The sequence below is a fragment of the Salvelinus namaycush genome, chromosome 15 (assembly GCF_016432855.1).
Source record: "Salvelinus namaycush isolate Seneca chromosome 15, SaNama_1.0, whole genome shotgun sequence".
In the NCBI taxonomy this organism is placed as follows: Eukaryota; Metazoa; Chordata; class Actinopteri; order Salmoniformes; family Salmonidae; genus Salvelinus; species Salvelinus namaycush.
Genome location: NC_052321.1, coordinates 29,166,548 through 29,190,953, shown reverse-complemented (window position 1 = coordinate 29,190,953; position 24,406 = coordinate 29,166,548). Strand labels below are relative to the sequence as shown.

At 43.0% G+C, this 24,406-nt stretch overlaps 1 protein-coding gene across 1 annotated transcript in view; it reads left to right on the top strand.

The window, feature by feature from the left end:
* Nucleotides 1-2,413: 2,413 nt before the first annotated feature.
* The window catches only part of slc24a4a (solute carrier family 24 member 4a), a 61,168-nt gene continuing 39,175 nt past the window's right edge, over nt 2,414-24,406 (top strand). Inside the window, exons 1-2 of the mRNA XM_039009101.1 lie at nt 2,414-2,492; nt 7,514-7,627. Coding sequence (XP_038865029.1) covers nt 2,414-2,492; nt 7,514-7,627 — 193 coding nt within the window. The remainder of the gene's footprint in view (nt 2,493-7,513; nt 7,628-24,406) is intronic.

Genomic DNA, 24,406 nt, shown 5'->3' with positions numbered 1-24,406 from the left:
CCTACTAATTTGCATGTCGGCCTACTAATTTGTCAGCCTACTAATTTACGCGCCTCTCTGCAATTATGTTCCGGCTCCAGGTAGGATGGATGGGTAGAGTAGACTAGTAGATACAGTGCATTAGGAAACTACTTTTTTAAAACTTTACAGCCATATTCTAAAATGTATTAAATAGTTTTTCCCCCTCCTCAATCTACACACAATACCTCATAATGACAAAGCAAAAACAGTTTTTTATCATTTTTGGCCAATTAAAAAAAAACTCAATATCACATTTACAAAAGTATTCAGAACTTTTCCTCAGTACTCTTTTGAAGCACCTTTGGCAGCGATTACAGCTTTCCAGACGTCTTGGGTATGACGCTACAAGCTTGGCACACCTGTATTTGGGGAGTTTCTCCCATTCTTTTCTGCAGATCCTCTCAAGCTCTGTCAGGTTGGATGGGGAGCGTTACGGCACAGCTATTTTCAGGTCTCTCCAGAGATGTTCGATTGGGTTCAAGTCCGGGGCTCTGGCTGGGCCACTCAAGGATATTCAGAGACTTGTCCGGAAGCCACTCCTGCGTTGCCTTGGCTGTGTGCTTAGGGTCGTTGCCCTGTTGGAAGGTGAACCTTCGCCCCAGTCTGAGGTCCTGAGCGCTATGGAGCAGATTTTCATCAGGGATCTCTCCGTTCATCTTTTCCTCGATCCTGACTAGTCCCTGCCACTGAAAAACATCCCAACAGCATGATGCTGCCACTACCATGCTTCACTGTAGGGATGGTGCCAGGTTTCCTCCAGATGTGACGCTTGGCATTCAGGCCAAAGAGTTCAATTTTGGTTTCATCAGACCAGAGAATCTTGTTTCTCATGGTCTGAGAGTCTTTAGTTGCCTTTTGGGAAACTCCAAGCTGGCTGTCATGTGCCTTTTACTGAGGAGCGGCTTCCGTCTGGTCACTCTACCATAAAGGTGAAGTGCTGCAGAGATGGTTGTCCTTCTGGAAGCTCTGTCAGAGTGATCATCAGGTTCCTGGTCACCCCTCTGACCAAGGCCCTTCTCCCCCGATTGCTCAGTTTGGCCGGGCGGCCAGCTCTATGAAGTCTTGGTGGATGATGGAGGCCACCGTGTTCTTGGGGACCTTCAATGCTGCAGAAATGTTTTGGTACCCTTCCCCAGATCTGTGCCTCGACACAATCCTGTCTCGGAGCTCTACGGACAATTCCTTTGACCTCAAGGCTTGGTTTTTGCTCTGACATGCACTGTCAACTGTGGAACATTATATAGACAGGTCAAAGAGTTCAAGAGTGTGCCTTTCCAAATCATGTCCAATCAATTGAATTTACCACAGGTGGACTCCAATCAAGTTGTAGAAACATCTCAAGGATGATCATTGGAAACAGGATGCACCTGAGTTCAATTTGGAGTCTCATAGCAAAGGGTCTGAATGCTTATGTAAATAAGGTATTATTGTTATTTTTTATAATACATTTACAAAAACCTGTTTTCGCTTTGTCATAGAGTATTGTGTGTAGAGTCATGAAATAAAAAAAGTATAAATTTTAGAATAAGGCTGTAACGTAACAAAATGTTGAAAAGGGGAAGGGGTTTGAATAGTTTCCGAATGCACTGTACAGGCAGGCAGCCAGCATGGTGGTACCATGGGGGAGAGAGGTCGTTCGCTGCCGTGTGTCACGTGTCAAGCATCACTCACATGTAGAAGTTGCAGCTGCATGTGGGGGAGTGCGCTCTGTGGTGGGATGAAAGTGTGAGATTAGCTAATATTTTAGCAGAAAATGTTTTCGCCCCCGAGTATTTTTGGGAGAGGGAGACAATATCAAGCAAATGGAACAATATCGCAGAATGACTTATTTTCAACGCCACTAAATCTACCTTATTGTGACACACGGGACACATAAAGGTGCTCTCGGTGGCTTTTGAAGATGCCAACTGGCACAGAGCTTTAGGCTGCTTGACAAATATTGTTATTTTGATAATAAACATATAGGCTTTAGCCTCCTTAGGCCTATATTCTATAATAATGGAACATTTGCAGATTGTGTAGCCTAATTTATTTTGATTAAACTACAACAGCATTTTCGCCAGGACACAATTCTCACAAGCGGCTTTCATAGACACATGCGAGCTGTTCGTTCTGCTGCCTCTGTGGAGGATCTGCCCTTCCGTCGTTTGAAACAGGGACGGCATCCTGACCCTTCGTTGTGTGAAACGATACTCGGGCGATTCCTGCTGTCCGAACAATCTGCGGCACGGCGCTGAGTGGGTCACTATCTGCAGGGAGAGGGAGGAGAACGAGGACGTTGCCCGCTGTCCCCGCAGACTGTACAGCCATGGAGCCGTTACCTGAGCAGAACTGCAACATGTCGAAAAAGAGCGTCATAGCTAAAATCTTCAAAGTTCGCAAGAGGAGACAGATGCTTTTCGTTCAAGTCTGTTTTATCTGCAGTATTCTATCTTTGACGTGGTGCATGTCCGCCCTGCTCACAAAAACAGGTGAGTAGGCTACGAGAAGAGACGGAGAGCCGAGGCATCCCAGGGTTGCCCGGGGAGGAACGCGTTTATAATTACGCGATTATGTGGAACTAAAAATGAATTCAATGTTGTGATTGTGCACATTTGGCATGCACTGCGTTGGTGTACAACAAATATCTCGTAACTAATAAATCTATGACACTGCTTTTTAAAATGATGTATGTAAAGGTCTGCTTGCCTGCCTCTGATCAATCCACTAGAAACTCGGCATAGTGGGACGCTGTTATAATACACATGGTTCGGGATGGAGATTTGTATTTGTGGTGTGCGTGTTTTCTTACATTCTCAAAAAAAGAAAAAAGGATGTAGGCGGAACGAGATTACAGCGCTCAGGATTTCAACTGGGCAGGCAGGCAGGAGGCAGCACACATGTCTATTCTGTTTGTATAATTTGTTTACTCCACCTGCATCTGGAAAACTCAGATATAGGCAGCCAAATAGGGGACGTATAGGCTATAGCCTATATATGGCCTGACTGACTCACGTGGATAGGTAATCGCAGGGTATGTATGTGTGTGTGAGTGTTTCGTATGTTCGTGCATGAAGTTTACGGTAATGTGCCGCAGTATAGGCCTATGCAAAACGTAGGCAACATGTTCTAGAATATAACGTGAGTCACAGGTCATTCTCAATCACTCATGATTTACACCAAATATCCACTTCTTTAAGACGCCCAAAACATGTTTGTTTTCGTTTTCTAATGATTTTCTTGGACATGTTGCTGTCTCTGTCGCGGTGGCCTAGGGGAGTTATTGGGGGCGCTGGAGGTAGAAAGTGTTGCGCGCCCGCTGCGTGGGTTTGTGGACAACCACGTCGGTTTCAACCAGTACCGCTGCGTGGGTTTGTGGACAACCACGTCGGTTTCAACCAGTACCGCTGCTTGGGTTTGTGGACAACCACGTCGGTTTCAACCAGTACCGCTGCTTGGGTTTGTGGACAACCACTTCGGTTTCAACCAGTACAGCCAGAAAATGACCCCGCTGTATTATTTGAACTGTACTACATCTCTCTCTGAAGACTGAAGAGACAGAGAACAACAGCATACATCAATATCACAAAACCTGTTCTTTTTTTGTACAGAACATGACTGTATGTGTACCCTTTTGGTGCCATAAATGATGTGTAAGAGCTGAACAAAAAATGACCCATTAAACCTAAATCTATACATTTATGCACCAGGACACAAAGTATATGAACTATGACCAGTCCTTGAATTATTGTTTCAGGAGAGATCACTCAGCTGTCAAAGTGTTACTCTGTTGATATTCTGTTGATCTTGATCCCTGAGGAAGATGTTACATCAATGTTACAAAATGACTTAAACAATTGAAAGATAGGGGGAGAGGGGAACGGTCAAGACTGGGGTTTGAATCAGCAATTTATTACAGGACAAGCCAAATAAATCGTTTTCTACCACCAATATGGAGGAATCACTTGTAAACTGGCAATTAGCACCTGGCAACTGCACAAAAAGTTTGAGGGCATGTATTTCTGAAACTGTTCATATTTGATGCTGGCTTGCCTTTGATATGAATTATCCCTCACTTCTCCAGACCAGATTAGTTCACAACTGGTATGTGGAGCTTTAATGAACCACACACATACAGTGGATTTCTGAGTCCTGAAATATGTTAATCTCTGTAACTTTCTCTACACATACATACACGCACACACACACACACACACACACACACACACACCACACACACACACACACACAATAAGTCCCAGGGCTGTTTTGTAAATTCTCCCCTAGGCTACCATTTCAGTTTACCCACTTGCCTTAGGGCTCAGCTTCCTGTATCATTAGACCTGTTTATATCATGCTATTAAAGATGCCTATGTAGTCTGTTGTCCCTGTTTGAACATACAGCTTTTTTCCCCCAATCGCTTTGGTGCTATTTTCACAAGTATCTGGTGAATTTTCAAAACTCTTAGTACAAAACTCCAAACTGGTAACACTTGTAATGCAGCAAGGCTGACATTCAAAACCTTTTGTTGTGCATTCGTGTTGTTTGGAGACACCTTTCACCACACAATCACTGATCAAAAATATAAGTTTACTGTGAAATACCATGAGAACATAGATTTTTTAACAGAATGATATTTTAACAACCAGTTAATCCAATAGCAATGCAAGATACATGTTTCAAAATTGTCCTTTGAATGTAATATGTTACAGTACTGTAAATTACAGCACATTACACTGTTTTCACATTAGGCAATACCCTTACAATTCTCAGCAACATTTACAGAAAATGTAATTTCCATCATTTCTATCCCATGTGTGATCAAAGGTGTAATCATTGAAGTCATCTTTCACAATCATTGATGCAAAAAAAGAAATTTATTAACCAGATATCATTACAACATAGGTGTACTGTAATCAAATGAAACACATTCAATGAATTAAAGAAAAATTATGTTTAGCAGGCACTAGTTTGCATCAAGCCTGTCTTGAACATTTGACCATTGGTTCTCATTGACATCGCAGTAAATATCCTCATTGTTCATGCACCTAGTGAAAAACATTTTGGAGCGGTGAATTCAAGCCTGACATACAGTAGGTCTGGATTGATGTCATTACATGCCTCATTCATGGCCTGAAGGAAGGTGGCATGCTCATGGCGATGGCAATGGTACACCTTCTACCTGTATGGTAATCATGTATTGTATTCTACAGTATTTTATTGTTGCGGTCCTGTGTGGCTCAGGTAGTGAGAGCATGGCACAAGCAACACCAGAGTTGAGGGTTTGATTCCCACTGGGGTCACATGCCAAGATGTAGACACACTGTTGTCACTCTGGATAAAAGTGTCTGCTATGTAAATGGCATGTATTACAGTACAGTAATGGCTAATGTAATTTTAGTAAAGCAGTGTGAACCTCCCCCATCAAAAAGGAACATCATTTTGGATATATGTTTACTGTGTAGGGGACGCATTTGTTACATACAGTACATATCTGATCCAATTTTTTCAAACATACTGTGAAGTAAAATCGAAATAGTTATCATCATAATAGTACATTACAGTATATGTCACACTTTATATGTTTATACTTTACAAACATACATTAGGGCCTAGTTCTCAAAATCTGTTGTAGACAAACCAGTTTCAAATCTACAGGTTTACCAAACGGTTAAGTGATTATCGAATAACAGCAGTCGGATTACGTAATAGTAAAATGTATTTTAACAAATGAGAAGACAATCATATCAAAAGTAATGTGAGTATTGGATTGTGAAAAGCAATGACTTTATATGAACATGGATTGCAATGTGAAACATGTCTTTTTAGATGAAACACTAAGTGTGGTGAAAAAGTGAATTGTGTGTTATACTTAGTCAATAGAAAATGTACTTAGAGGTTTGAAACAACTGCCTTGTGAAAATTCACCATATACTTGTGAAAATTGCACCAAAGCTTTTGAAAAACACTTTAACAGGGCATTATCAATTTGAACATCATCTGTTTGGATAAAACATGTCGCAGAGTTCCCTAATTGTATTTGAATAACAAGGCGCTTAAGGGATTATAACAAACATGATATCATACTTAAAATGATGTAAAATACGTCACCACAGACGAGCAACTGTTAGGGCTGGAGATAGCACTGTCTTGACTGTTATAATCAGGCTTGTTTTACTTACAAATGAGTCCCATTATATTCAGTCACATCCGTCTATTTACATGTTGATAGGTTTGATAAACCACAATAAAATAAAAATTATAGACTGCCACCCTTATAGCATTGGTTAGTCCTAACTACATTCCAGGCTTTTGACTTCCTGGTCAGACCTAGATTCATTTCCAAGGATTCTCCCAGTGGAGAGTGGCTGCACCTGAGACGGTCGCTGTCCACTCTCATGTGGTGCTGAACTTCCAAATTTCGATTCCATCACTGTCTTGCTTCAATGGTGCTGAATATCCGACCGCCGCTTTTACAGCTTGTTGGTTTAATCAACATTGGACCTTGTATTCCTGTGACAGAGTCACCACATGCAAAGCCAAATGGCAGCTATATCCAATAGGGCTCTGGTCAAAAGTAGTGCACTATCGGCCCTGGTCAAAAGTAGTTCGCTATATAAGGATTTGAGATGCAAAGCCCAGTGTTTCAATGCATGTTCACTGCCGGTTTCTTTCCTGACGTACTGTTTTATCCAAGCAATATACATTTTGATGTAGAGTGAATTCCAGAGTGGCGGTAATACAGTCACAGCAACAGCTTTAGGAGTGGTCCCTCTTGCTATTGAGACGATACACAAATATTTCCCTAGATAAACGTGTATGTACATTTTGTAAAGATGGTTCCGTTGAAACTGAAGCTCATGCAGTGCTTTACTGTGGGTTATACAACTAAATTAGGGATGATCTTTTGTGTCAGCTGTCCAACCAAAATCAAAATGTTAATGGTCTGATGAAAATAATAAATTATGTGGAATTCTATCAGGTAACAATAATGTAAATGCCTTCGCCAAAGCCTGCCATCTTATCCTCCAACTGAGACGTTTCTTTTTAAGTGTCTAATTGTCCTTTTATCCACTGTACTTTTTTAACGTTTTTGTTTATACATACATGTGTATAGATGATGTAATGTGTTATACACTGAGTATACAAAACATTAAGAACACCTGCTCTTTCCGTGACACAGACTGACCAGGTGAATTGAGGTGAAAGCTATGAACCCTTATTGATGTCACTTGTTAAATCAACTTCAAATCAGTGTAGATGAAGGGGAGGAGACAGGTTAAATAATGATTTTTAAGCCTTGAGACAATTGAAACATGGATTGTGTATGTGTGCCATTCAGAGAGTAAATGGGCAAGACTACAGATGTAAGTTTCCCTGTGGAACGCTTTTGACACCTTGCGGAGTCCATGCCACGATGGGGGGACGACTACTCCGTGTTTGACCATTAATGAAAAAATTCTGTATTTTGTATTATTGTATCATCCTAACTCTTTTCTAACTCGAACATAGGACATGGCCTGGTCCTGGAGCAGGGGCTGGTTGACACAACAAACCGTCTGGGACGCAGGCTGATGGCCGTGGACGGAGACAATGACACACTGGATAAGAACTGCACAGAGCCAGGTAGGTAGTGAATCCTAAACATGTACCCTAAACCTGTACCCTAACCCTACCTTAAACCTACACATAGCTAGGTACTGTAGGTAGTGTACCCTATAACCGGTACCTTAAACCTGTAACCTAACCCTCCACCCTAAACCTGCACAGAGCCAGGTAGGGTTGTAGTGTACCCTAATCAGGCCTAGAGACATGTTGTACCCATTATACAGTACCGGCACAGAGCTATGTGCAGTACTTTTCCCTGAACCTGTCCAGCCAGCACAGCCAGCCAGCTCCTGCAGCTTGAGAAGACTTAATAAGAAAGCTGTTCACAGTGTGTTATACAATGGCACAGCCTACATGCTTCCTACAGCCTACACATGCTCTGAGTCAGTCAGAGACAGAACAGCTGGGGTGAGATGGGAAGGGATTGGTTGCCTTAGATGTTTCACTATATCTACTAGCTCTCTAGTTATTCTATTTGTTCTTTATAAGAGCAGCAGTTTTTCCTACTGTAATTTCTGCAGATGAGATTTGCAAATGAGGGCAACCTTGGTGTCCAGGTGGGTGGGTGCAGCCTCCAGCTGGATGACGAATGAGATGAGTTGGTGTTGGAGGCACAGGAATGAACTGTAAAGGTCCACTATGTGGGCGAGAGAGAGAGAGAGAGAGAGAAAGAGAGCAGAGAACTGAAACCTGACAGCATGCAAACCCAAAATGATGAGCATAACAAATAAATCATGGCAGCACTGACTGTGGCATCATGAAATCTTTCCTATTTTCAATGAAGAGTATTCTACTGATGGTTTCTTTGGGGGGGTATTGATTTATCAGAGTTTTTTGTTGTTGACACACTTATGTGTTGATATTGATTCTATACACAACCTTCAGCATCAGTACAGCCCCCAGAATGGCGCTGATAGTCAGCTTCCTGATAGGACCTTGGATGTGCTGTCTATTAATAGAAGCGGATGTGCTATTTTTACACCACGATACAGTGGTGAACTGATGTACAGTATGGACTGACCGACTGCTTCTCACAATAGCAGGGACAATCACACACCTTAGAGGACCCCGAAACCCACAGACAACACATACATTGTATTTCTCTGTTTATTTGAAAGGCTGATGTTCAAATGGGATAACATGCTTCTTAATCCCTCCAGTCATCATTAACCGAAAAAGCAAGTTGTATTTTAGCTGCTCAAATCTGTTCACACTGCTTAGCCTGTTGACATACACATTGTCATCCTTTTGTATTTTGAACAGCAGGGAACACATTTTTTTACTTTACCTTTATTTAACTAGGCAAGTCAGTTAAGAACAAATTCTTATGTACAATGGCGGCCTACGAACAGTGGGTTAACTGTCTTGTTCAGGGGAAGAATGACAGAGTTTTACCTGCTCGAGGATTTGATCTAGCAACCTTTTGGTAACTTGCCCAACGCTCTAACCACTAGGCTACCTGCCGCCCATATGGTTATGCAGCAGAGGAATTGCAAACATCAAGGCAGAGCACCTAACCCCTGACTGCTGAATGAACTCACTGGAAATAGTGGATGGATTCAGAATTGAGTAAAACACATCTGGCCAGTTCAGTTGATGAATCAGATACATTCAGAATGCCTCATACTGCAGTAGTTTTCACTGCTGTCACAGTGTGCCCTTTCTCCTAGCTTTCCCTCTTATGTCCATAGTTGTCCCCCCTCCCATAGTTCAACCTTGCCTCACTCATAGTTGTCCCCCCTCCCATAGTTCAACCTTGCCTCACTCATAGTTGTCCCCCCTCCCATAGTTCAACCTTGCCTCACTCATAGTTGTCCCCCCTCCCATAGTTCAACCTTGCCTCACTCATAGTTGTCCCCCCTCCCATAGTTCAACCTTGCCTCACTCATAGTTGTCCCCCCTCCCATAGTTCAACCTTGCCTCACTCATAGTTGTCCCCCCTCCCATAGTTCAACCTTGCCTCACTCATAGTTGGCCCCAACTCCTCTCGACTTTAGTGCTGACAAGCAGAGTCTTTGTGAGAGTGACGCACGCGCACGCTCACACACTCACACGCACACACACGCAGCTGTCAGACAGTCTGGATCAGCAGTGAACTGTGTGGCCTTGTCAGGACCCAGCAAAGAGCTTCTCCACAGATAGCTCTCAGCAAATCTGAGTGTGTGTGACACATGGACTGGTGTGTATGTCTATGGTATCTGCCAGTGTGGTGGTGAGATCTGTAGTGTACCGTACAGTATGAGGGCGGGGAGGGAAAGAGAGAGGAGAAAGAAACAAAAAAAAGAGAGATGGAGAGAGAGAGAGAAAGAAAGAGGGAGATAGTGAGTGTGGAAGGGAGAAAGATGAAGGGAGAGACAGATAGAGAGAGAGGGAGAAAGAGAGAGGGAGCTGAAGGCAGCCGACTGAGCTGAAGGTCAACTAGAGGTCATTGTAGCTATCACAGTGCTAGTTTGGAGACTGGTAGAAGTGTGTGAAATCCCTCTTGGGTTTTTGAGTGGTTTTGACTGATAAGGTCTCCGTCCAATACGTTATTATTCTACTACTGTAGTCTACTGTACATACTGTGATGACTCAAGTAGATATGAAAGATATGAAAAATGTCTTCTTCAACCATGGTTTTTAATGTAATTCAAATGCCACACTTAGGAAATATTTCATTACAATAACTAGGTGGTCATAATGTGCAGTATGAATCTTGAGGGAACTGCTAAACATTAATTGTCCTAATTTTGAAACAACATCTAAGCATTCCCTTGCTACAGTAAGAAGGAGGGGATGCATCACAGACTATCATATACTGTAAACCCAAATAAGATAAAGAATTCTCTTCGGTCATCGGTTATCGTCAGGTTATCGCCATGGCCGTGTATTTTCCATCTCAAGCCGACGGCGCTCAAGGAACTACACTGGACTTTGTGCAAACTAGAAGCAGCATATCCTGATGGAGCATTTATTGTAGCTTGGGACTTTAACGTTTTCACACATACCAACACATGGGTGTGATCATTCTACAGTTCTACAGTGGTCCCTGTAGCGTACGATCAAACCCATTCTACAGTGGTCCCTGTAGCATATGAACAAACCGGTGTGATTAGAACGCTTATTTAGAACGTCCAGTTTCGGTATGACGCAACAATCAGCATTTGAGCTGGCCACACTGTTTTTTCAGAAACATTTTGTACAAACACAGTCTTTACAAAGTTATGTCCAGAATTTGAGCAGTTTATTTTGGATGCAATGTTCAGACATTCACAGAAGTAGCTACAGCATAACACAATCATCCAAACTGGAAAATGTAGGCTACATTTGTCCTTGCGCACAAGCGGTGATAGTTTTATAACTCTCAACTGACATTAACTACAATATGAATTAGCTAATAGCACTTACTATTTATAATTAATCACATCATTGGTGAGCTCACCATTGATCTAAATAATTGAGTAAAACACTTTCTAGAAATGGAAAGTAATCCGACTATGGGTAGTTTCTGCAAGCTGCCATGTTTGTTTTTTCCCAGAAACCAAAGATAATATGAGGAGACAAGATGAGTTTGGTCTGTTTATAGTAGAGGTCGACCGATTAATCGGAATGGCCGATTAATTAGGGCCGATTTAAAGTTTTCCTAACAATCGGTAATCTGCATTTTTGGACACCGATTATGGCCGATTAAATTTCATTCCACAAGGAGACTGCGTGGCAGGCTGACTACCTGTTATGCGAGTGCAGCAAGGAGCCAAGGTAAGGTGCTAGCTAGCATTAAACGTATCTTATAAAAAACATTAAATCTTAACATAATCACTAGTTAACTACAAATGGTTGATGATATTACTAGTATATCTAGCTTGTCCTGCGTTGCATATAATCGATGCGGTGCCTGTTAATTTATCATTGATTCACAGCCTACTTCGCCAAACGGGTGATTTAACAAGCGAATCCGCGAAAAAAGCACGGTCGATGCACCAATGTGTACCTAACCATAAACATCAATGCCTATCTTAAAATCAATACACAAGTATATATTATTAAACCTGCATATTTAGTTAATATTGCCTGCTAACATGAATTTCTTTTAACTAGGGAAATTGTGTCACTTCTCTTGCGTTCTGTGCAAGCAGAGTCAGGGTATATGCAGCAGTTTGGGCCGCCTGGCTCGTTGCAAACTGTGTGAAGACCATTTCTTCCTAACAAAGACCGTAAATCATTTCCCAGAATTGTACATAATTAGGACAACATTGAAGGTTGTGCAATGTAACAGCAATATTTAGACTTAGGTATGCCACCCGTTAGATAAAATACAGAACGGTTCCGTATTTCACTGAAAGAATAAACGTTTTGTTTTCGAAATGATAGTTTCCAGGTTTTGACCCTATTAATGACCTTAGGCTCGTATTTCTGTGTGTTATTACATTATAATTAAGTCTATGATTTGATAGAGCAGTCTGACTGAGCGGTGGTAGGCAGCAGAACGCTCGTAAGCATTCATTCAAACAGCTCTTTCCTGCTTTTGCCAGCAGCTCTTCGCTGTGCTTCAAGCATTGCGCTGTTTATGACTTCAAGCCTATCAACTCCCGAGATTAGGCTGACAATACTAAAGTACCTATTAGAATATCCAATAGTCAAAAGGTATATGAAATACAAATGGTATAGAGAGAAATAGTCCTATAATAACTACAACCTAAAACTTCTTACCTGGGAATATTGAAGACTCATGTTAAAAGGAACCACCAGCTTTCATATGTTCTAACTTAAACGTTAGCTTTTTTACATGGCACATATTGCACTTTTACTTTCTTCTCCAACACTTTGTTTTTGCATTAGTTAAACCAAATTGAACATGTTTCATTATTTATTTGAGACTAAATTGATTTTATTGATGTATTATATTATGTTAAAATAAGTGTTCATTCAGTATTGTTGTAATTGTCATTATTACAAATATATATGCAAAAATTGGCCGATTAATCGGTATCGGCTTTTTTGGTCCTTCAATAATCGGTATCGGTATCGGCGTTGAAAAATCATAATCGGTCAACCTCTAGTTTATAGTATGCGTGTTGAAGGGGGTGTGTCGGCTACAAATCGTTCACATCCCACTATTCACTTCCGGAAGTTCTCGAAAAATGAGTGAACCCTTACTCACCTCATTTTGATATAACATCTTTGGTCCGACAGACGATTACGTGAAACCCGGTATACATTGTATGTCAGCAAACATGGCTCCACACATAGCTGGAATAGCTGGAATCACATAGCTGGAATCACCAGTACTTCATAACATGTGAATAAAGCAATAAATATATAAATAATTACCACACAAAACATTTTCTAATAGTGATTTATTGATACAAGTGGCGCGTGCCGGCAGTCAATTACGTAACCTCTCACTCACACTCCCAGTCGTTCAGTGTTGTTGTTTATGTATGTAGCAAGTGAGATAAGCTGTAGCATTAGCAATGTCTTTCAAAAGGAGACAACTCACAAATGCGGAAATTCTGGAGATTTCTTTTACATTCTGACTATGAGTCTGAGTATGAAAGTCAGGAATCGGATTCTGACAGTGACAGTGACAGTGAGGAGCTCCCCCTAACCTTATAGCCATTGAGAACCGTGAATCTGAGGACCCCTTGTCCACTGGAGGTCCCTTTGAAGATGCTGGTGGTGAAGGAGGCCGACCGACAGTGGAAGGCCGCCACCCCTCCTGGCCCTGCTGTTTTCTTTGATGAGTCCCAGTCTGGAGTGCAAAGCCCCTTGCCATTTCCATCTGAGGCAGAGTGCTTCAAGTTGTTTCTGACAGAGGAGCTGGTGGGAGACATAGTAGAGGAGACCAATCGCTATGCCTTGGAGCTACAGGAGAAGAGAGCCAGGAGTGGGGGGGGAAACTCGCTAAATGGGTGACAACCACAATTAGTGAAATGTATACCTTCCTGGTGAATGTCCTTATGGGAATAGTAAAGAACTCCCGAAGAGAATACTGGAGCACAGATCCTATGTTTGCAACTCCCTTCTTTGACAACCTCTTATCCCAAGACCGCTTCCTAGTTCTGCTGCGATACACAATTTGTACAGCAGTCCCACACTCTTCCAGCATCTGCTCTCCAACAGCACAGGGGCCTGTGGCACAGTCAGGTCGAACAGGAAGGGGATGCCGGCATTCAGATGCAGGAAGATGCAGAGAGGGGAGGTGGAGTTCAAGGAGAACGGTCAACAGCTGGCAGTAAAGTGGCATGACAAACGAGACGTCCATGTCCTGTCCACTGTCCATAGAGTAACCAGGTCGGCCACAGGGAAGGTGGACCACCTGACGGGAGAGAGAAAAATCAAACCAGACTGTGTGCTTGACTATAACCTCAAAATGGGGGAAGTAGATAAGTCGGACATGATAAACAGCTTTGTGGAATGCACTCGGAAAATGAACAAGTAGTATAAGAAGATATTTTCCCATCTGATCGACACTGCTGCCCTCGATGGCCACATAGTTCACCGCCAACTAACAGATGTGATGATTACAGAACAAGGTGTTTTTGTAATTGGTCGTACAGTTCACATACAAATCACATACATTTCCATTATGCAATTGTAGTGACAATATCTCACCCACCTACCCACTGCCTCATCATCCTCTCCCTTCCATCATCCTCCCACTCCCTCATAAGTCAAGTAATTATCAAAAGTACAGAGAGAACCTCATGAGAGAGCTGCTGGAGGAGGACCACACCCCTCGGCGTCCATCCACTGAGGGTCGTCCTGCTGCGGACAATTCCCTATGCCTTACTGCATGGCATTTTCCCTGCAAAGTCCCTCAAACTGCTGCTCAAGGTTGTCACACACGGAGGCACTGTAAAGTCTGCCTGTCTGGCACCAGGAGAAGGAAGCAGAGGAAGTTGACAAAATAGATGTGTTTAGCTTGTGATACACCTCCATGTATTTCACCATGCTTTGGGGAGTATCATATGCTCAAGCACTATTATTATTTACAATGACGGCCTACACGGAAGGCAGGCCAATTGTGTGCCGCCCTATGGGACTCCCAATCACGGCCAGTTGTGATACAGCCTGGATTGGAACCAAAGTGTCTGTAGTGACGCCTCTAGCACTGAGATGCATTGCCTTAGACCACAGTGACACTTGGGTTGTCATAAGGCCAGGGTAGCTTCAAAAGAAGCTAACACTTCTCTGACGCGATTAGCATTGATTTACAGAGATACAGTGGTTCCTCCTTTAAAAGTTGCGAGCTTACACCGCGGGACTTAGAGGTACCCAGCGTCACGGCTTCATTGCTCCAGACCACCACAAGGGGGAGCTAGAGCACTCATTATGCATTTGGGTCCCAAGGTTTTTATATGACCAATCATATCGAGTGGTTCCTCTGACGAATTTGACGCGGGCCACCCGTCCCTGGTGACTTCAGCAAAGATGGCTGACAAAACATTACGAGGAAGCAAATGTAGGTGTGAACCCCCCCTCCCCTACCCAACTTGCAACAAATCATTTTCAGGACTATCTAGTAAAAGCAGTGGAGATGCGCAATAGGTTTCTAGGAAGAGGCTATTCTCTACAATGTGTGGACGAAGCTCTTAATTTGGCATTGGGGAAAACACGAGATGAACTGCTACAAAAAAGACCCACTAAAGCTAAAGAACATTCTGTAATGTTCACAACCACATATACTTTGAACTCGCGAAAAGTGGGAGATGCGGTCAGGAAACACTGGCATGTTTTATTTACACGCTAAATTGGTCCATGGCAACTGCCAGCCAGAAACGAAAATCAGCCAGGCTCTTTTACGCCCTCTTCCATTTGGTAGCTATAAATGCAGAGGTTGCGCACAGTGCAACAATATGATGTGTTTGAATATTTCTGCCACCCACATAAAGGAAAATGTTTCCAAATAAATGACAGTATTACGTGCTCCACTACCCATGTTATCTACATTATTAAATGTCCATGTGGGCTGTGCATGTAGGTAAAACCTCTCATTATTTCAAACAGAGAATCAGTGAACATAACGTTAAATTAGGAGAAAGGACAGGGATTATCCAGTCACAGTACATTTTAATGACCTAAAACATGACATTTCTACCTTTAGATTTTGTGGAATAGAGAAATTTAAGATATCAGACAGGGGAGGTGATATTAATAATACTCTTGAGTAAAAGAGAAGATTTTTGGATTTTCACCCTCTCGACATTATTTCCTAAAGGACTTAATGATGAAATGCCTATGTATGTTATGTTGTAAATTTGAACATGAATTATGCTCCTCTTTCAGATTACTCGTTTTTCTTACACTGTACCCAATGATTTATGAAAACTTGCTTGGTAGGTCGATGTCCTCATTGGGGTTTTACAGACGTGTTTAATATGTTTTATGTACGACACTATTTGAATATTTATGAAATGCATATTGTTATATTTGGTAGCACTTTTTTGTTTTTCCTTCGCCTCCTACCCTTTTCGACGCGTGGAACGGATGTGGGTGTGGCTAGGTCTACATAAGGGTTAGCAAAACTCCCAAAAGCTCTGACACAAAGCTTATTAAAGATCAGTGATACGGCCTCCCGGGTGGCGCAGTGGTCTAGAGTCTCTGGGTTCGCGCCCAGGCTCTGTCGCAGCCGGCCGCGACCGGGAGGTCTGTGGGGCGACGCACAATTGGCTTAGCGTCGTCCGGGTTAGGGAGGGTTTGGCCGGTAGGGATATCCTTGTTTCATCGCGCTCCAGCGACTCCTGTGGCGGGCCGGGCGCAGTGCGCGCTAACCGAGGGGGGCGGGTGCACAGTGTTTCCTCCGACACATTGGTGTGGCTGGCTTCCGGGTTGGAGGCGCGCTGTGTTAAGAAGCAGTGCGTTGGGTTGTGCTTCGGAGGACGCATGGCTTTCGACCTTCGTCTCTCCCGAGCCCGTACGGGAGTTGTAGCGATGAGACAAGATAGTAATTACTAGCGATTGGATACCATGAAAATTGGGGAGAAAAGGGGATAGAACTAAAAAAAAAAAAAATAATTAAAAGATCAGTGATACGATCAAGAGCAGTGTGCGGATTCCTTCTTCTTTTTCTCATCTCATCCAGGTTTTGCCATGCACCTGCAAAAAAGATAGCTCAGATGTGCGAGTGTCACGGATCCCTCCGGAACTTTCATCAAGCACACCTGTCCCCTATCCCCACTGATAGTATTTATGTGCCCTTTGGTTTCCATGGTCTTGTCGATTATTGTTACAGTGTCAGTTGGTGCGTGTGAGTACCTGTGCTGTGTGTTTTGGGCTTTCGTGCCCTTGTGGATTGCACAGATGATTACGGGTCTCGTCCCATGTGATAATCATTGTGCACGTGTGTTATTTATTCAAGGTGCTCCTCGCTCTTTTGTTTGGGTTTCAACCCTGTGTTTTTGTTACGTGTTTCTTTGGTCGTTGTCCCCGTGCCTCTACACGGCACGCCGTAATTTGGGCTGAATAAAAAACCCTATTACGCATTTCTGCGCCTGTCTCCCGAATCTCTTCATACCAACGTGACAGCGAGTGGCTTTTTGAATTTGACTTTACAAACAACAAGAGGGCTTAATTGGAGTCTATTTCTTCGAAGCCTCGACCTACTGTATATAAAATAACTTAACTGGCTGAGGTAGGCTATAAGGCTTAACAACCTAATAGAGGTAGGATTTTTTTTGTTAGGTCTACTAACAGTTGCAAATGGGCAAAAATGTAGCTTCCTACATAAAACAATAATTGAAAGAAAAAAAGTCTGCACATTTGAACTAAAACAATGTAAATAAAAAGAAAGCGCACATTTGTAATTCCCAAAATCTAAAAGTAATTGGAAAGGTATATACAAATTATGTGTGACATTGTGGTTAGAATAAAGAATGTAGCCCGTCATGCAAATGATTCCTATTAGCAGGACAATAGACTTTTATAGCACGGCTACTGTTGTGAAAATCCCTCAACTTGCAATGTATTCAATGCTAAAGTACTCTAAAGTATTACATTTCTAACCCAAAACAGTATTTCTTCATCAACATCTTTATGCTTTCCTTAATCTTCTTGATCTTCTTCCTTTTTTTCTGTAGCAATTTTGAGCAAATTGCTCAAGGGCCAAGGTTGATTCGCCTGGGCCTGCAGGATGCAAAGTTCTTTGTTTGTCAGACGAATCATTGGGTCGAAACTACAGAACAGTACAAAACAAGCGAACACACATGGTTAATGTTCTGAGAATTTATTTTATTTATATATATATATATATATCCATGCCAGCCACACCTGTGAGCTCTAGAACTCCACCTCTGACAGGCAGAGTCAACATATGTGGCGGGTTCGTCAGGTTTTCGGTTCACCCTGACATTTCCATTCCTCTTCTGACAACAGAGCTTGACCAACTGGTCACCAGGCACAGCAAGGGCCGCCCGGACCATTATGCTGTTCTGCTATTCCAAGGATTTGTAACCGAAGAGAGATACCACGAGTGGGCACAGAATACATAGCCTTCCTGCTGTGGCCGTCTATTTCAGCACCATTAAGCGCTGCTCTAAGACAAGCATGGAGAAACGAAATGTTCAAATATTCCTTGATATTCTTAAGATATGTGTTGACTGAATATAAGCAAGTGATGTCTGCTAAATAATCAAGTTAGGTTTCTCCAGAAATAAATAATGCTAAATGACTAGCCATGTTCAAGAATTGCCTTTTTCTCACTCACTCCAAGTTAAATGAAAACGAAATCTCCAAAATATCGTCACTTTTTAAACAAAGCGATTATTATTATTAATTCATTTAGAATTATATAAAAGCCCCTTAGGATCTGTGAGAATATCTGAGAATATCTAATATAAAATGACCCTTAGATATTAATATAGAGTCCTCCAATCCTCTAAATGTAATTATTGGTGGAGAGTCACATCATTGAAAAAAATATTTTAGATATACCTACACAATTAAAAAACACATTTCGTTAAGAAAATAATGATAAAAAATACTAAAATTAATTAAGCCAAATTTCTTAAAATCAATCCCTTATACCATATTACAAATGTTTTTTTTTAATTCTCTGGTAATGCCAATACGGAATACTATCAAATGCTTCTCAAAGATGCCCTCTGGTGGTCAAACTAGCAATAACTTGCAGTAACAGGAAAAAATGGCTGAGAATTAAATGACGTGCCACAGAATGCTGCTGACGCAACTTTTAAAGGAGGAGCCACTGTAATTGAAGAATGTAGCTAGCTACATAAGCACGATTGAATATAACACCATAAAGGTTATGAAATTAGTAAAGTTACCTCACGTGTCCGCAGTTATAAGGAATAAACACAAATATATTATGCTCCATACATACAGTGAGCTACAGTAGAAACGACATAACACGACATACTAACGTAATAAGGCACTACTTTGATAGAAACGCACATATTTCCAAAGTTATTATTAGTAATGAAAACAACAACGACTGCGAAGCGGGCGCCAGACGTTCGCGCACAACTGAAAGCGCAAACCACTGCAGTTAACTACGGCGAGGTGATTGGTAACATGGATGAGTACAAACAGTCCAGCTATGCCTTCCGTATGGCAATCAAACAGGCAAAACGTCAGTACAAAGACAAAGTGGAGTCCCAATTCAAATGCTCAGACATGAAGCGTACATTACCGTTCAAAGGTTTGGGGTCATTTCCGTATTTTTGAAAGAAAAGCTAATTTTTTGTCCACTAAAAAAACATCAAATTGATCAGAAAAGCAGTGTAGACATTGTTAATGTTGTAAATGATCTCACAAGTTCTCAACTGGCAGCTTCATTAAATAGTACCTGCAAAACACCAGTCTCAGTGTGAACAGTGAAGAGGCAACTCCGGGATTCTGGCCTTCTAGGCAGAGTTCCTCTGTCCATTGTCTGTGTTCTTTTGCCCATCTTAATCTTTTCTTTTTATTGGCCAGTCTGAGATATGGCTTTTTCTTTGCAACTCTGCCTAGAAGGCAAGCATCCCGGAGTCGCCTTTCCACTGTTGACGTTGAGACTGGTGTTTTGCGGGTACTATTTAATGAACCTGCCAGTTAAGGACTTGTGAGGCGTCTTTTTCTCAAACTAAACACTAATGTACTTGTCCTCTTGCTCAGTTGTGCACCAGGGCCTCCCACTCCTCTTTCTATTCTGGTTAGAGCCAGAGCCTCTCCCTCAACAAAACAAAGGAGTTGATCGTGGACTTCAGGAAACATCCACATCTACAGGACCAAAGCGGAGAAGGTGGAAAGCTTCAAGTTCCTCGGCATACACATCACTGACAATCTGAAAATGATCCACCCACACAGACAGTGTGGTGAAGAAGGCGCAATAGTGCTTCTATAATGCATATCAAGTGCAATTGCACTGTTTACTCACATCTGAAGGCTGGGGTGCATTTAGGACGTAATGCGGATCGCAAAAATATCCTAATGATTTATGATCACACTTCCTCAATTCAAGTATTATGGCGACACTATAGGAAATATGGTTTGGTATGGTTTAGTAACTTTGGAACCAAGCTTGAGTTATCAGTGTGGCCCTATCACCTGGACATGTTGAAATACTGTATCTTCCCACATAGAATAGAAAACTTCAGGCTTTTGTCATAACTGTCAATTTATTGGGAAAAAGGAGAGAATTACAGGGGGCAGTTTGAAAAAAACTAACCCCCCTCCGAATCGTCCTCTGGAATGATGGACATTCTGGAGTAACAATTACATAACCAACGTTCTATAATAATACTAGTCCTGTGCAAATAGGTATTTGGTCACGTTTATGCGATGCATACACGTGTCACTTAAAGAGAGCAAGGGTTGAGGGAATAGTGAATGTTTTTCCTAAACAAATGAGGGATTTCGGTAACAGAACTTTTCAGGCAGAAATTATGTTTGATGTTCTGTGGTGTCGATGCAGCAGGGAGGAGAGAGAGCCAACTAGTGCTAGTCACAGTCACTCGCTGTCTTTCTTTTAACATAGAGCAACAAGTCTGAGCCCGGCCTAGAACAATCAAATCAATTATGGTAGGACTCCCTCTAGTCATTTGTGTGTCCTAATTATTTAGTCAAACCGTGTGCTTAAAGCATCAGACAAGCTCAGGGAATATAGTTGATTTGATTAAAATACGTGTCAATATATGAAAAAATACACATTTCAGAATTTGGACCAATCGATTGGTGGAAAGAACAGAAGACTCTTGGTCGACCAAGATTTTTTGTATTTGGGGACATCCCTAATCGCAGACAGATTTTGATGGGGATTTTTGTATTATGCTAATTAGATTCAAGCGGATGGCAATTTAAGATCTTACAACTTTTCAGCATATTTTATTTGTAAATTGTTAAATTATTTTAACAGGGTGTCATATTGAGCCCAAGTCTGTTTTTCAAATGAGCTCTGCACAATACAAAACACACACATCATTCAAAACACAATAAAATACTAAATTACAAAACATGATCATAAAACAAACACAATCTTCACATAGGGAATTTATAACAGTGGGCAATCCTCTAACGGGCAACAGGCATTTAAGCCTGGCCCTCCCCTGCAACACATTCCACATCCGTGGAGCATAAAAATCTAAAGCAGCTCTCCCTGAATCATAAGCCACCCTTGGAACCTCTAGCACTTTCCAATCTTATGCTCTTGTACTGTATTCTATTGTTTTGACCTTGACGAGTGGCGTCAGATCAAATCAAATTGTATTTGTCACATGCGCCGAATACAACAGCTGTAGCCTTACAGTGAAACGCTTACTTACAAACCCTTAAACAACAATGCAGCTTCAAGAAAAAGTGTTAAGTAAAAAAATTGAAAATAAATGTAACAAATAATTAAATAGCAGCAGTAAAATAACAATAGCGAGGCTATGTGCAGGGGCACCGGTTAGTCAAGGTAATTGAGGTGTATGTACATGTAGAGTTAAGTGACACTACATATACGGTAAATATATCTGAAGTTTCTGCAGGAGTGCTTTGTAAATAAACAAAAGGGAATACGACTTATGTACGGCGAGGCCAAACTCACCTTTTGATACAATGGTGAGTTCAAAAATGATCTAGAGGTTTAAGTGTGGAAGCTGCTGCGTGCATGTAGATTATATCACCATAATCTAAAGAAATACCCAAAAGTAGCCTGGACAACTTATTTTCTATTGTCAAAAGATATGCTCTATTTCTGTAAATAATCGCATTTTGATCATCAATTTCTTATCCAGCTCAGTAACGTGTGTTTTAAACGCCAATTTATCATCTAGCCAGATACCAAGATATTTCTAAGAGGCAACACGTTCAATTTGTGTTCCGATCAGGCTAGTAATTTCAAGGCCACTTAAATCTAAGTTAGGGGACCTAGAAAATAGCATGTATTTTGCATCGTTTGCATTTAGTACTAACTTAAGATCCAAGAGGGACTTCAGTCGTACTTGGAAATCAGACTGCAAATGTGAAAGGCTTGGTTTATAGGTGGTGCAACAGAGTACAATACTGTATCATCCGCATACAAAATTTTCTGTATAGTACAATTTCACAGTATTGCCAATGTTATTAAAATACAGCGTAAACAATAGTGGCTCCAGAATCTAACCCTGGGGTACCCCCTCTGTCACAATGTAACGAAGCTGCAGGGAGTCAGGAAGCAGATGCAGATTGTGAGTTTAATAATAATAATGAACATGGAGTTACAAAACAAGAGAGCGTCTGGACATGAAAACAGCCAATACTGCCTGAAGAGTGATGCTAGGGGGTGCTAGATAAAGGTGAAGTAATCAGGGTAGTGCTGAAGTCCAAGTGTGCCTCATGATGAGGCGCATGTTTGCGTAACGAGGGTTGCCAGGTGTGCGTCGTGATTGGTTGCCAGGACCGGTAGTTAGTAAACCGGCGACGCCAAGTGCCTTAGCGGGAGTTGAGGTGACAGTAACCCCTCCCCCGACTCGCGGGGCTCAGCTTCCGGCAGGGCAGACGGAGCGAGAGGTTCCTGGTGGAAGGCCAGATGTGGTCACCGGGATGGAACACGGGAGCCTCACTGCGGTGGCGGTCCGCCTGATCCTTTGACGGCGGGTGGTGCACAGGAGCCTCACGTGGGTGGCGTTCCACACCTCAGAACCACTCATCAACTGCAGGGGCCTCAGTCTGGCTCAGAGTCCATGGAGCCAGGGCCGGCTGATATCCCAGGATGCACTGGACGGGAATCAACCCAGTGGATAGTGACAAAGTGAGTTCTGGGCGTATTCACTGAGGGAAGGAACCGGGCCCACTCCCCCTGCCGGTCATGGCAGTGACTCTTTAGGAACCTCCTCAGCTCCTGGTTGGTCCTCTCCACCTGCCCGTTAGACTGAGGCCGGTACCCGGATGTGAGGCTGACCGTGGCCCCCAGCTTCTCCATAAAGGCTTTCCAGACCCGTGACAGGAATTGGGGACCACGGTCGTAAACGATGTCCTCCGGAAGGCCATAGTGCTGGAAGACCTGCTGGAATAGTGCCTCAGCGACCTGGAGAGCGGTAGGTAGACCAGAGAGAGGGATAAAACGGCAAGATTTTGAGAATCTGTCAACAACCAGAATGGTGGTAAAACCATCAGAAAGGGGGAGATCCGTTACAAAGTCTATGGACAGATGTGACCAAGGCCGCTGAGGCACGGGAAGGGGAAGTAGTTTACCTGCTGGAGCGTGCATGGGAGATTTGAATATATACACCGAACATGAGTTGACATGTTGGGCGACGTCCTGCGCCAAGGTGGGCCACCGGTATTTATCGGAGAGGGATTGGATGGTGCAGGAGATACCGGGGTGTCCAGAAGCAAGGGATGTGTGTGCCCAGGTCAACAGCCAATCTCTCACCCTCATGGGGATGTAGATGCGCTCTGGAGAGCAGGTGGCAGGAGCGGGTTCCCTCTCCAGAGCCTGGCTGATGTCCACATCTACATCCTAAAACACGGGGCCAACGATACGGGAGGACCACTTGATGGGCTAGAGGAAACTCACAGGACCCTCCACTGACGTGGAACCACAGGGTTTGGGAAAGCAGGTCCTCCGCCATCCTGATCCGCAAGCGGTGATTCTCATCTTTGACCATGAAATGATGGGGTTATGGAGTTAGAGCCACAGGAGGCCGAGGATGACTGTGTATGGGTGGGGTGTTGAAGAAGAGAAGGCTTTCTTGGTGCTTGGGTCCCACGTTGAGGGGTGCTGTGACGTGAGATCCCAATGGTTGAATATCAAGAGCTTGGAAAGGAAAAGGAGAGTGGCAATGAAGTTATGTTCAGGGAGGAGGCGAGGGCCTGGTTGATGAAGTTCCCAGTGGCACTGGAGTCCACTAGAGCTGTAGAGGCAACAGATGAGGGACAGCTAGCCAGTGAAATTGACACTAGAAAGGGTTTATGGAATACTCACGCCTACCTTGGGATACTCACGCCTACCTCCTATCCCGGGTTAGGAGGCATCGTGCACCGCTGAAGCTGGTGTCCCTCCTGGCCGCGATAGGGACAAAGCCCCGGCTGTGTCCTGCGTCGGCGCTCAGCCACGGAGAGGTGCATGGCCCCCACCTCCATGGGTTCAGGCTCTGCCTGAAGGGTCTCCCTTCTGATAGGTGAAATAGAGGGAGAACTGGAGTAGGAAGCTACGCATTTCACAATGGAGTCCGGTCATACTTCTCCGGAAGGGAAAGTCGGGCATCGCTGACCTGGGCGGACGGCTGGGGGACTGGCTCACTGTGACGACCCATGGTAGGAGGCCCTCCGTTAGCTGGTTGTGGTGTTTTTGGAGTAGATGACCCTGTTCCTCGATCGTCTGGACGATGGTGTAATCATCTGCTGCTTCCATAA